Source organism: Phaenicophaeus curvirostris, chromosome 2 (genome assembly GCF_032191515.1).
Source record: "Phaenicophaeus curvirostris isolate KB17595 chromosome 2, BPBGC_Pcur_1.0, whole genome shotgun sequence".
NCBI lineage: Eukaryota > Metazoa > Chordata > Aves > Cuculiformes > Cuculidae > Phaenicophaeus > Phaenicophaeus curvirostris.
This window is the reverse complement of record NC_091393.1, coordinates 83,766,877-83,781,015: the sequence shown is the minus strand read 5'-3', so window position 1 is coordinate 83,781,015 and position 14,139 is coordinate 83,766,877. Positions and strand designations below refer to the sequence as shown.

The 14,139-nt window shown below is 40.2% G+C and overlaps 1 protein-coding gene across 1 annotated transcript; it reads left to right on the top strand.

Moving 5' to 3' along the window:
* Positions 1-143: 143 nt before the first annotated feature.
* TAF1A (TATA-box binding protein associated factor, RNA polymerase I subunit A) lies at positions 144-13,951 on the top strand. Its single transcript, XM_069852749.1, has 10 exons — positions 144-363; positions 2,605-2,774; positions 4,035-4,148; positions 5,394-5,592; positions 6,405-6,535; positions 8,386-8,544; positions 9,662-9,728; positions 10,999-11,119; positions 12,471-12,631; positions 13,616-13,951. The coding sequence occupies exons 1-10, from the start codon at positions 255-257 to the stop codon at positions 13,756-13,758; spliced, it is 1,374 nt and encodes a 457-aa protein (XP_069708850.1). The 5' UTR covers positions 144-254; the 3' UTR covers positions 13,759-13,951.
* Positions 13,952-14,139: the final 188 nt, after the last annotated feature.

Here is a 14,139-nt window from a genome sequence, read left to right as displayed (position 1 = left end):
CTGACCTAGCCTTTGAGACCTTACAGCATCCCCGCCCACGTGACCGTGAGCGCGCCCTCCCATCATGGCGGCAGGGGCGCCACGTGCGGCCGTAGCGCACGCGGCGGGAGCTCTGCCATTGGCTGGCCCGGAGTAGGGTGCCCCCCCCAACATGGCGGCGGCGGCCCTAACATGGCGGTCGTTCGGCTGCTGAAGTTGGGAGTGGTGGCGTGGCGTCCTTAGAGCGGGTGGGACGGGTCGACCGCTGTCTGGCCATGGACGGCCTCGAAGAGGGGAAGGAGGAGGGAGCAGCAGGGACGAAGAGCCCCGTGGAGGCGGCGGGGAGCGCCCCGCTGCTGCCCCTGCGTCTGCCCTGCCAGCCGGGTAAGGGCGCGTCCTAGAGCGGCGGGGTGGGGAGCTTAAAGCCCATCCAGTTCCAACCCCCTGCCGTGGGCAGGGACAGCTCCCACCGGACCAGGCTGCTCAAACCCCTATCCAATCTGTCCTGGAACACCTCTAGGGATGGGGCTGCCACAACTTCCCTGGGCAACCTGTGCCAGCGCCTCACCACCCTCATCGTGAAGGATTTCTTCCTAATGTCCAGTATAAGTCTTCCCCCTTCCAATTTAAAGCCGTGCCCCCATGTCCTATTGCTCCATGCCCTTGTAAGATAAGTCCCTCCCTAGCTTTCCTGTTGCCCCTTCAGGTACTGGAAGGTCGCTCTAAGGTCTCCTTGGAGCCCCAACTCTCAGCCTGTCCTCATAGCAGAGGTGCTCTGATACAAGAAGGAGTTACTACTACAGAAAGTGGAATATTTTTGTTTTAAGTGAAAGTAGAGTTAAGTTTTATCTAAGTAATTGTGTTTTGGTTTTGTTTTTTTTTAAGGTCAGGCAGAATGTCCCTCTGATAGCATGTTTTCTTTCAAGCAGTGATTTTCCAGATACTGTTCATTCTTTGGAGATGATAATGCCTTGTGTGCAGTGTGATCTGTGCTGAGCAGCTGTCTCTGCTCTTGTGATCACTTCTGTTTGCAGCCTTTCCCCATCTCAAAGTCAAGGTCAGGCAGAGTTGGCTTCAAAGCTCCAGATTAGCAAAAGCTTTGACTGTTGTGAAGTTCATAATAACATTAAAATGAGCCCTTGGAAAGTAATAGAATGTGTGTAAGATTTCTGGGAAAAATTATGCACATGCATGTAGGTGCAATATACATCCTGTTCCAGTTCTTGTCTCACTGCACACAGTGGATGGAAATCACTCCCTTGTGTTGCCTAGCCCTGATAAAGGGTGCTTGCTTTCTAAAACTCCGAAATGAATCTTAGTTTCTTTGCTGGCATTTTTGGTATCGGGAGGAGTGCCATCCTCTGCCCTGCTGTGCCCCCTCCCTGGGTGCTTCGCTGTTGACCTCCTGCCAAGGAGTGGACAGGGTTCCCAGCACCCTTGGCAGCACTGCTGTATTTAGTCTTGTAGTGTTTGTTCCCTGTGGGGTTTAGTTTCTTAGTACTTGGAACTGTGAGGTTAGGAATAGGTGTGCAGACTGGACCTGTAGGTAGGTTAGTTAAAGGTAATTTTGCCTAATGTACTGTAATATAACTGCTTCAAGCCAGTGCTTTGAGTTACTCCTTTGCCTACAGCATCCATGTAGGAGGTGGTTCTCTGAGCTCTGTGTATGTCCTTCACAGAAGATTCTTGTGGCTTGAACAGTGTTGTAAGGGAGCAATAGATGATGTCATACAACCATGAACTTTAATTGGATGTGGAAGTGAGGTTTTGGTTTTGTGCTGTAACAGGAGTTGAACCAGTATGCATTTAAAAAGGGTAAGTGACCTCTTTCCAGTGTTGTACTCCAAAGAGAATAGCCAACACTGATTTCTTTTCTCTCTGGCAACCAATGTTAAGACCCAAAGGAGCGGCAGGAATATGTGCCAGGGGAGGTTTAGGTTGGACATTAGGAAAAGGCTCCTCACCCAGAGGATGGTGGAGCACTGGAAAAGGCTCCCCAGAGAAGTAGTCACATCACTAAGCCTGACATTATTTGAGAAGTATTCGGATAATGTCCTTAGATGCATAGTGTGAAAGTTGGGGTTGTCCTGTGCAGGAACAGGCATTGGATCCTTGTGGGTCTCTTCCAACTCAGGACATTCTATGATCATTGTTTTTAGTAGGAATTGCTCAGCCTTTGACGCGCTTGGAATAGCATGTTTGTACGCGAGCATGCAAATCTGTACAGTAGGGTCACAAACTTAGGTGATGATTAGTAAGGAAAGAGAGTGGTTCCCAAAATATAAGAAAACATACTGTGAAGTTATCAAAGCACCATGGTCTTATAATTATAGTAGGGACATAGTGCGTATTATTGGGTCTTCATTGTTTCAGGTGTGTCCAGCTGTGTGGTACTTGTGGAAAATGCCATTGCATATTGTATTTCCAGATTTTTCCATTATCTTGCTTCCCTGCAGAGTAGTAGGTGTGTTTAACTTCAAAACCACATAGCCTAACATCCCTTTCTGCGGTGTCTGAGAAAGACTATGTAAAAGAGATGCTGAAATGGTAGGCACACTGTTATCTGAAGCAGGTCTGTAACAGTTGTGGGCTTGATTTATTCTTTTGATTTGTTTCTTTGTTTAGTATCTTCCCATGAACACAAATTAAACTTCGGGAAGAGCAAGGAAATGTGTTTAAATTTCATTCAGGATGCCATGCTACAAAAGCAATGGAAAAGGGCTGCGGAGTTTCTGACCTTCTATGCTGAAGCACTAGAGAAAGACTTTTCTAGAGAATACATGGGTCCATCAGAGGTAAGTTTAAAAAATACTTGCAAGAAGCATCTGTAATGCATCAGGATCAACGTTTGTCTTAATTAACTAATCATAGGCTCATTTGTTGTTTTCATTTTTTTTTAAATTTAAAAAGAAGTATCAGAGGTTAAGACCTGAAAAGTTCGGCAACTTTCATAAACCAAACTAGCTTCTTTAAAAAAAAAAAGAAAAACAGAAAACAAAACAACGATGCTTTTAAAAGCAAATAAGCAACTCTTCATGTACTGATGTAGGAACTCTTGGATGGCAGGCTGCAGAAAGTACACCAGAGCTCATCATTGGTAGTGCTCAAGGCAGCATGATGTCCAGTTCCTCACTGGAAGTCTGTCTGGAGCTTGAATTCTGCTGATTTCTCACTTTCAGGGGTGCTGAGAATCTGCAGTGCTGCCTGTTGTTTTTCCTGGTAAAGTTGTCAGTCCTCCTGAAAAGTTCTCTGGGCTTGCAGGCTGGTTTTGTGGGCTTTTGTTGTTATTTTTACAAAGGCCCTAGAGATAACTGATGACAGCTTGGCTTGGTATAAGTTAATTTCATCAGGAGCATATCTATGAAAATCCTTCTTAATGTAGTCTTTTAAAACGCAAAAGCAGTAGATGTGTTTGCCACTGGCATGCCATCAGAGTCTGTTTGAAAACTAGTGTCTTATTGAGGTCTTCATCAGCTTCTACTAAAACTCTGAGCAGGTACTGAGATAGGAGCAGGAGGAAAGGGATTGGAGTTGTTCAATAAATGAAGTAAACTACTTGAATGTTTCCTATCCTACTGTAATAGTTGACTATGTTCTCTAGGCAGACGTTGAAAACAAGTGTGTGTAGATAGGAAGCTACATCTAACTGAAAATAACTTCTACTGCAAAGTTCAAAGAATTATGTATACCTTGCACCTCAGTGGAAGCATATCAAAGAGAGCATCAGTTTTCAGTAACTTTGAAACATCTTGCTTTTGGTAAGAGGAGGGGGAACTTTCTGGCAAATGCAGTTTTTGTAAGCTTTACTGGAGTATTGTGTTTGTAATGAGCGATTGTGAAGCACCCACTGAATGGTTGTAAAACTGTTATTAGATCAACGTCTAGGTGACTATAGCAGTAGATTAGACTTAGTATTCATTTTCTATTTGCAATTCAAATGTATGGTTTTTTTGTATGTTACAGTAACTACAAGTTCGATAAGACTGCATATATGGTGACTGTTTCCATTTCTCGTACTAAAGTTATTTTTTTTATTTCTTTCTCTCCATTAACAGATAATTTGGAGGGTAGGAACTGAAATCCTGTGCCATCATTCCCACAGCAGCATGAAAGAATTCAACTCTTTCATAGAACAGATGAAAACTTTAGGAGTGAAAAGGTATTTGAAGGTGAGTGTACTTAGTGCAGTCTTGATATTTTTCCACATGTTCACTTGAACAGTGTTAGTTTCTGAATCCCTTCTCTTGAAGTGTGTTATTGACAATAGTGTCACAAAAGATGGTACATCCAGGTTACCAATTGCGTGATAACATAAGGGTTATTCTACCCCTAACCATGTCGTATTGGTTTATATATTTTGTCGTAGATGTGTGTTGTCAGTTCTTAGGAGTGCCTAGATCCTTTAGTTCATCTTCTAATTTGAAACAGTTAACATCTTCCATGCAAACCCCAGCAGTGTCTAATTACACGTTAAAACCTGTGAAGTTGTGTTTCCAGTCCTTAGTTTGGCCACTGTGCTTGTGACTAAACAGTTCTACTTAAATTTTGCTGTTATCAGCTCACTTTTCATGTAGCTAATCTATACTTATGAAACAGTAGTTCACCTGCTGTGGATCTTTGTCACCCAGCTGTAGTTTTTTTTATCCTGTGGTGTTGCATTCAAACCTGTATTGTTTTTGTTTCCTTGTCTGTTTCTCAGTTGTTTGTGATGATGCTTCTGTCTCATTCTGCTGTATTTGTTCGAGGCTTTCAACAGAAGTTCCATGCAAGAGTTTACTAGAGTGTACTGAAGGCTTATACTTTTATCCGGTGTCTAATCAGCGTGGTAGGGCACTCCTCTTTCAGGTGTTCAGCATTTAGGTAGCCAAATGAAAAATCAGCAAATGTAGCCTAGTGGGATTTCCTCAAGACATTTTTTGGTCCTTCTTTAATAGATACAGCACTTGTTAATGACAAGCAGGTTTTTAAGACAACTGCTTTGTGCTGTCTTGATAAGTACCACTGAGTTTCTACCACCTGGTGGGTGACTTTCTGCTTGACAGATTGCAGGAGCTTTAGCCCTTCCCCTTCCTTTGTATATCAGATATGTTTTTGATTACTAATGTATCTCCAGCATCTTCTGACAGAAAAAATTACCTAGGTTCTCGGTTCATCTCCCTGCCCCCAGTGACACTTGTATTCTCCTGTTCCTGCATTTTTCTCAAATATTTCCTGTAAAGATACTGTATGGATAAAAGAATGTGTAAGATGCTCTTCTAGTTAAAATACTCATTGTGTCTGCAATATTTCATATGCATGTCGGTAATGACTCTTGTTTCCCTGCATGTCTGTGTAGAACTTTCCTATACTGCTGAGGTTCTTAACTTCTATGATATGAAACACTGATCACAGCTATTTGTCTGTTTGAATTGCAGGTTTGTTTAGAACATTCCTTTCATCTCCTTTGTAATGGACTAATACATGAAGCTTACCAAAACCTGTCCCTGGCAGAAAGCTGGAGGTTTGGAGAACAAAGAGCCCTTCAGGATAAGGAAATTAAACTGATTCAGGCTTACAAGGGACTGTTGGACTATTATAGATGGTCTAAGCAGAAGAACATCCTGTTAGAGCGTGGTGAGTCCTAATGGACTGTGTATGCTTCAGCTTGCTTGTTTGTGTAGACACCGTGCTTTGCTTTGACATCTTTTATGTGTGATCTGCTCTTCTGCCTTTGTTTGCATATCAAGGCACCAAAGGGAAATGCTAGACTTAAACATTTGATGGTGTGGATAGTACATAATTCTGCATCAGCAGTGATGCTGGTGCCAAAATAGCACACTGACCTGCATTTTTCTGAAGTGTCCTGGAATGTTATTCTGAAACTTTTTTCTCCTCACTGAATCACATTTCTAGTATTCGGCCAGTTTCACCTAAAACAGGTCAAAGGAATGTATCTGCTTATTGCAGTGGCTTAATGCATCCAGAAGCACTTGACTGCTGCTAGACTTTTGAGTGCTACAAAGAGCCCCCCAAATTTGTCTTTAAATTAAACAGTTTCTTTAAAGATCTGTAAGTTGTTGCTTGTGTATGGTATCTAAAAGTGCGCGTACCTGCCGGCTGTGTATTGTCAGTTACATTGGATCTCTACTTGTTTATGAGAAAGCTAAGTATTGAGTTTGGTTTATGGACCTTATCTGGTAGTGTCTTGTCTTGGAACACTACCTGTTGTGCACCATGAGTTGAAATTGGGTGATGACTAATTTGAATGAAGAGCAGTGGAGATTACTTGTTTCAATACTGAGGAAAGCAATGACTCTTCTCTTAAAAACTCTCTGACTGGAGTCCTTGCATAGCACAATGTGATGATCTCTTAGGTGCACCACTTCTTCAAGATCCCTTTTGATTAGCAGAGCTAACTTTGTGGCTTTTTTTGTGTGTTTTGGTAGGTCAGGATGGACTTGAAGACTTGTCTGTAGAACAGGAAATGCACAGTTACTTTCGGAAGGCAGCAGTGAACTTGAAGGAGATCATTAAAACACCTGGAGTCTGGGATATTTTTGTGAAATGCTATGTGGATGTAAGGGCATGTTTTACAGATACCTTCCTTTTGTGTTTCCCTGTCTAATTTCATAGAATCATGGAATCATAGAATAGTTTGCTTTGAAAGGGACCTTAAAGATCATCTAGTTCCAATCCCCCTGCCATGGGCAGGGACACGTCCCACCAGATCCGGCTGCCCAAGGACTCATCCAATCTGGCCTTGAACACCTCCAGGGATGGGGCATCCACAACTTCCCTGGACAGCCTGTTCCAGTGCCTCATCGCTTTCATCTTGAAGAAATTCCTCCTTGTGTCTAGTCTAAATCTCCAGTTTATACCCCTTGCCTCTATCCCTATCACTACATGCCTTTGTAAAAAGTCCCTCCCCAGCTTTCCTCTCACCCCCTCACGTACTGGAAGGTTGCTATAAGATCTTCTCAGAGCCTTCTCTTCTCCAGGCTGTTCTCCTATGGGAAGTGTTCCAGCCATCTGATCGTCCTTGTAACCCTCCTTTGGACCTGTTCCAACAGCTCCGTATCCTTAAGCTGAGCATTCCAGAACTGAACATAATACTCCAGATGAGATCTCACAAGAGAGGAATAGAAGGGCAGAATCACGTCCCTCGACTTGCTGGCTGCACTTCTTTTGATGCAGCCCAGGATACAGTTGGCCGCCTGGGCTGTGAGCGCATATTGCCAGCTCGTGTCAAGCTTCTCATCAACTAGCACCCCCAAGTCCTTTTCTGCAGGGCTGCTCTCAATCACATCATCCCCCATCCTGTATTGAAATCGGGGATTGCCCCAACCTGGGTGTAGGACCTTGAAATTGGCCTTGTTGAACCTCATGAGGTTCACATGCCCACTTCTCCATCTTGTCCACATCCCTCTGGATGACATCTTGGCCTTCCAGTGTGGCAACTGCACTACTCAGCTTGGTGTCCTCTGCAAACTTGCTGAGGATGCACTCAATCTCACTGTCTATATCATTGATGAAGATGAAGATATTAAACAGCAGACATTAATATGCCTGTCTGCAGCTTTGTTATGTGTGTGTGGGTGACAAGAAAGTTTTCTAAAGCAACCGTATCTGTACATGTGTCTCACTGGCTTTGATTTAGAGCACAGTTTACTCCTAGTAGAACTGCAGAGCCTGCACAGAGTACAAAAAGGACTTAATCTGTATGTTACCAGGAAAAAGAAATAGACAAACAACTTGCATATTTTGTTTTTATGGTGCTAGTACTGAAATAGGTACACAGCTGCTTTGTTCAAATTCCTGAAAGCAAGCTATCTCTTCTTGGCAGGACGATGGTTTTTTTAGGTACCCTAAATGTTAAAGACAACAAATGTGCAATTCCTCTGTATTCTGTTTTTTTTTGTTATTTGTTTTGGTTTTTTTTCTTTTTATAAATAGCTGCTTAGAATTTGTTCTTAAGAAATAAAATTAGTTTTAATCTCTTTGGAATGATTTACTTTTTTTGTAAAAGTTGATAAGCGAACTTTGACTTCTCTAAGTACATCTTATGGAATTTTACTTGGTACTGACAGCTGTCAGTTTCTCTCATTGAGTTCTTTTTAAAGACGAGGCAAGCTACTTCAGTGCTTCCCAGTGAGCAAGTGCTGGTAGTTCTTTGACAATTAAATAAGTGTTAAAGGAATATTCTCCTGTAGTGTCTTCTGCATGTGAGTTTTTGTCTATCTGTGGTAACAGCAGCCAGAAAAATGAAAATATGCAAGTGTTGATCTTATCTAATATGCTGCATTCTTAGATACAAGATTGTGCTATTAGATTGTTCTGTGGCAGCTCAAAATTAGTTTTAAGTGTTTGATTCTTAAATGTTTATATGATTCTTTGTGACAATCTAGTGATGGATTTAACTTTTCTTAGTTGTTGGAGTTCTATGGAGATGATGAAGAAGCCCGCCAAGTATTAAGTGAATATGCCTACAACTCAAAGTTTCCTGCTAACCCCAACGCTCATGTTTATCTGTATCAGTTCCTGAAGAGACACAGTGAATCAAAAAAATCACTCATATCTGCACTCAAGGTATGTATTATATAGTAAATGCAGCCTGTAGTCATTTGTTTCACACAGTGGTGTAATAGTTTGGTTCAGTTGAACTCCTGTTATGTTATTTACCCTATTATATTATTGCTGGGAAGCAGAAGGTTAGAGGAGAGTTAATGAGAAGGATGCTAATGGGTGGAGCAAGCAAGATCCTTTAATGTCTTTGAATTTGAGTCTTTGTTTTGCGTTTAACTGATACGTCATAATTTCAAGTCGGAAATAAGCTCAGAGAATATGTTTACTTGGTTACAGAAGTCTGTATCAGCAGTCTTGTACATAACGTGCATTGGTTTCTGTTACAGTTTGATCTTTATTGAAGAAATGTTTAAATGTTTGCTCTTTCACATATTGATCCTGTCTCGCAATTAGATTTTCTGCTTGTTTTCAACAAGCCATGCATATAAAATAAAGTAGCTGTTTTCAGACCTGGCCATGCTGTTTTAAGCTTTTGTGTATTTGCTTTTAAATTCCTGCTTTCCTTGCCTTTGCTTGTTGGTCTTGGTAGCTTTTTGCAAATGATGTTTTGCCTCTTGATAGCAGCAATATGCTTTTGTTAAGGCAGATGTTTTAAAACCATTTCATAAAGCTTAGACTTTTAAACTGTAGCATACATGTAAAAAATTCTACCTTCTCAGTGTTTTTTAGCAGTGATTTTATACAGTAGTCTCTTAACAAGATACAAATCAAAGAGCTGATTGGATAGGTGCAGAATCTGTGGTTTAATGCACAGAACTTTAGAGAGGGGAGCTAGAACTGGCTTAGGAAGGAAATGTTGTTGCTTTCTGAAAATGGTTCAGTGGATATGGATTTGGGCTGTTCCTCGAGAATGTTGTATTTGTCTCATAAAGTGTTTTTCAGCAGCCATCAAGGTACTTAATCCTTTGAATCAGAGTAGTGTTACAGATGTACAAAAAAGATCTATGTATTTGTTTTTTATATAAAGCCACTAAGGTACCACACTGCTTAATTTTCTTAACAAAAACACCTCATACCCTGAAGCGTGTGCTTCTCTTGATCAGGTAGAAGTCTTCAGAAGACTTCACCTTAAAAGGTGTCTGGATTTTGTCATTTTGTTTTGGTCTTTTTTTTTTTTCAGATATTGCATGATCTTGTTCCTTCTCATGAACTGATGATAGATTTTAATATCATGCTTCAAAAATCAAGTAAGTCTTTAAATATTTTTGCTCTTTTCCTTTATGCTAATCTGGAATAATGTTCTGAAATTATTCTGCAGCCTTCTTTTTGCTTATGGAATTAGTTTTGTTAAGAAAAAAAAAACAAAAAAATACAACCCAAACTTTGACTTTGCAATCACAGGAACCTTTAAGCTGGATGTGTGAGCAGGCGTTTACAAACTTTTTTAAACAGTTGCCTTTCTCGTTTTAAAGGCTGATCAAAGCAAACTGTTGTAAGGCACAACCAGGATCTCAAAAAAACTTGATTTTTTTCAGAGGTACCCTACACTGAGTTCCAGGGTCTCTATTCCCATTTTGGGGCCTCCAATTTATCTGTTTATTCTTCTCGAGGATTTGAGATGAGTCTATGTTTTAGTTCCTTCTTATTGAGCAAAGAATAAAATCTTCCTCCTCTTCAAGGGAGTTTTATCTTCAAGCTAGTAGAAAACTCTTACAGTTCGGAGACTATTTTTTCTATGCTGAACAATTGTATTCCCAGTTGCCAGTCTGCTTGTGACCTGGTATGTTCCAGCAGGTCAGCAGATTGGTGAAATGTCCTTGAATCAAGATTGTTCTCTCTTCTGCTTTTCCTCTTTGGGAGGGGAAAAAACGACCTCCTGGCTGAAACCTCCATTTTTCTATTCATGCATGACACATTTGCTAACTTCTCATAGCTAATGAGGGCAATCTGATTTTTGAAGAAATTTATAGCAATAAATGTAAGCAGCTGTGATAGGTTAAGTGGTGGTTTAAGAACATTGCTGATACAGAACTGCTGATGTGAAATGTCTGTTTTACTCATATTGGTTCCAGATTTTATTTTGTGAGTTTCTTTTTTTTTTTTTTTAATAGCACCTCAGATTTTGAAGAGTTTGAGAGGCGCTGTATTCCCTTCCCATGGGAAGAACATGTTGAACAGTGTTGGAAGGAATGATTAGTGAGCTTTGAAAAAAGCAACTATTGTAAGCAAGGCAATGTGGGCTAAGTGAGTAGTGCTATGTGTGCCTCTTGAGCCAGCAGTATCTGAGCAGGGTAGGAGTAGGGACAGAGTGTCTCTGGTATGAGTTGTTCTCTAAAGCCTGGAAGTATTCCTTAACTTCATCTCTTGGAAGAGGCAGAAGGCAGTGGGGGAACTCTGAGTAATAGGGAAATTAGCAGCACTTGGGGAGACAGGATGGAGAACTGTATTTCACTTATTGCTTACTTAGATCAGGCTGAACTCATTAGTAATTCATTAATAAACCTGATCTTTTTCCAGAGAAAAGAAAAAACCGTCGTCTGGGACTAGAAGTTATTTTTGCAGTCTTGGATTATGCTGGCTGGAAGGAAAACGTAAAAGCATGGAGCTGTTTGGCAAGACAAGTGAAACGAATTGTAATGTAAGTATCTCCGATACAATGTGTCAATTCTCCACCTTTGAGCACTTGACCAAGTGATACTCTAGCCTTTGTCTTATGTGCTGGGGAGTGGAACTGTCCTCTGGCCCACCCTGAGTTCTGTGGCAGTGCTTGGCTGCAGTGTGCTTTTGTTGGGAGGAAAGACGAAATAATCACTGAGGATAATTCCAAATTTCCAGTACTATCATCCCCTGAAAAAAGTCATTATTTTCTTTTTTTTTTTCTATCAGGTTACATGCTTATATGGAAAGAAATATTCAGATGTTTAGGTAGCATTTTCTATGCATCACTAATCTCCACCTTTTTTGGGAGCAGGGGACAGGAAAAGCAGGTTGTTGGGTCCTCTGCTCTGTTAATACATGTACATGATTTGAAGCTGGTTTGAGAATTGCTGGTCTGTCTTAGGGGTGTGACTGGCGTGATGGTGGTAGCTGTTGCAGAATGCAGACGGTGTATTCTTAACAGCTGAGCCAATGTGCCTGGGGATTCATGTCTTGCCAACACTGACAGACGTGGTCTTTGGTTCCAGAAGGAGCCATCTCAGGCTATGTGTGCCCAGAAGGCTTCTAATGGCTGGACTTCATTTTACTTGAGTGTTGTGTTTTTTAAGTCCTATATATTAACAGTAAATTAATTCAGTACTTAATTTGACCTGGTTTGCTGTTTTAGTACCACCTCCACCTACACAGTATCTGCTGTTAAGGTCCAGAAGCAAGTGGATTAAAGCCAGGAGTGTTGTTGTATAGAATTAGTAAAACTGTTAATGATACTCTAACTTTGCCTGCATTTTTGCGTTTTAAGAGACAACTTCAGAGTATCTTGAAATATACTGGGCATCTTTGTAATTTTATGGGAATATTGCTTCCCTGATGCAGGTGGTTTATATTTCTGAAATGCTTGCTTTAAGGTCTTTATTGCATAACAGTTATTGGGATAAGTTAGTCTTTGAGTATGTGTAGAGTAAAAAAGTCTTTCTAAAACCAAAGAAATCCTTTCGTACTACTAATTGGTTGACAAACGAAGAAACTTTCTTACTGCTGTTGACAGATTGGCACAGAAGTCAAAGGCTTGCTTTGTTTCACACTATAAACTGTTCTTGCCAAGTCTAATAACACTGTTGGAGTTTGCCTCCTGCCTCACCGGTGTTGCCAGGGATGAAAAAAATGAGAGGTTATTTCTGTTTAGATCAATGTTCCAGTCTGCAGTGTAAGGTCAGTGTGTCTATGCTAGCTGTATGTGAGACTTGTAGCAAGTTGGTTATAAAATCCAGTGTCACCTAATGATCTTTTCATCCCAATTTAAGCTTTTCTGTAACTTGTTTTACATTTTCCAGCTCTGAGAAGCACCTTGACTGGATCAAGCAAGAGTGGAACTCCAGAAAGGACTGGTGGACACCCTTCCATTTTAGCTTTTACTTGGCAAAAAAGAATTGGCAGGGAAATGAAAACCTTTCATATGAAAAAGCTCTGGTGTCTGGAATCATACTGGGAAAGGGTAATACTAAATATTCTTTCCTTTTCACTACGTAGAACTGAAATAATGTCTAGTTCTAACTCTAATGAGATGGGATGCAGCTGATCTACACCCTGGAAGAAATGCAGTTTTTCTTCTAGGAAAGATTTGTTATCTTTGAAGCTGAACATGAGAAAAATGCTTTAATTGGTTTGATATTTGACAGTGATGCATATTTTGCATAACTTATTCTGGTGTAGAATTCTTTTTCTTCTAGCCTTGTTGAGCAGTCGCAATACAATTTATCTTGTTTAACTTTCAAACCACAATTCTGAAAGTGTGCAACATGGTCCTGGAAGGACTGAGGAGAGTTTGCTTGCCTTAGCAAATCTGTAGAGCAACTGATCCTTAAGGACTGTGGGGTGTTGTAATGCAGGAAAGAGGAGATGGGGGAATATTGAGTGAAAACCATCAACAGTTTGCTAAGAAGGGGAATATCATGAACTGTTTAGTAGCATTATTTGAAATGCTGCCAAAATCAAGTGGAATATCAGGCCAAGAAACAGCTGCTAAATTAATGAGAGTATAGCATGGAGTCTGTGGCTCATACATCAGATTGGACTTCCAGCTCTAATTTTCTTTAATGAAGTTTCTGTGCTTATTGGTATCAATATGAGCCTCTATTTTCCTTATCCAACACAATAAGTTAATATATTAAACCAATGCTGCTTTACACTCTTGAAATTTTACTTTTTAATCTATTTGTAAAAGAAAAATAAAAAAGAGAAAGTATTTTGCAAGTCACAGCATTCACTTATAATACATGTAGGATGCTCTCTGGGTCGAATGAGGAAAGATTATTTGATGCTGCAGTTATTTCTAATGTGCATGTCTTTTATTATTTTATTAATATTCATCAGTGAAAACTTCTAGATGTTTGCATGTTGTCTAAACAGTGAAAGCATTTTGTATTTGCTTGTATCATGATACAATTTACAATGCTTTTTATTTTTTTTTTTTGTTTAGATTGCAAGTACTTTAGATACGTATCACACGAAGGCTGCAAAGCTAAGGTGAAAAGGTTTCGGATACTGAAGAAATTTGTGAATAAACACAGTCCTGTCCACCTGAGAATATCTGCTCTTTCAGATTCCTCTGTACAATCTTGATTAGAAGGCATCCTTTAAGTTCTTGCTGCATTTTTTTCCTCTCCATGAAACTGATTTCTGTATTGGTACTATTCTAAAACTTCTAGGCAGACACTATTGACTCAGTATTACACATTTTTAATATATTTCTGCAAAAATGCTTTAGTTTGTATGTGCTTTTTAACAAAATAAACAAACCTATCAGGTTGAAGAATTTCTTTGATATTGTGTGCAATACAGACTGATTTAAAATACATCTTGAGAAATGTTTAGAATTATGGTGTGGAATTTCTGTATTGATAGTATTTTAGGGTTCATCTTCACATTTAGACATGCAAATGGCAATTTAAATGCCTGCTGGAATGCAGTTCAAAATCCATTCAAGACTTAGCAGTGGCATTC

Bases quoted from the DNA above. Each gene is read 5' to 3' on its own strand.
- TAF1A (XM_069852749.1), top strand. From the start codon at position 255: ATGGACGGCCTCGAAGAGGGGAAGGAGGAGGGAGCAGCAGGGACGAAG. The intron at 11,120-12,470 runs GTAAGTATCTCC...TACATTTTCCAG, and splicing joins CAAGTGAAACGAATTGTAAT to CTCTGAGAAGCACCTTGACT. The intron at 12,632-13,615 runs GTAATACTAAAT...TTTTTTGTTTAG, and splicing joins TGGAATCATACTGGGAAAGG to ATTGCAAGTACTTTAGATAC.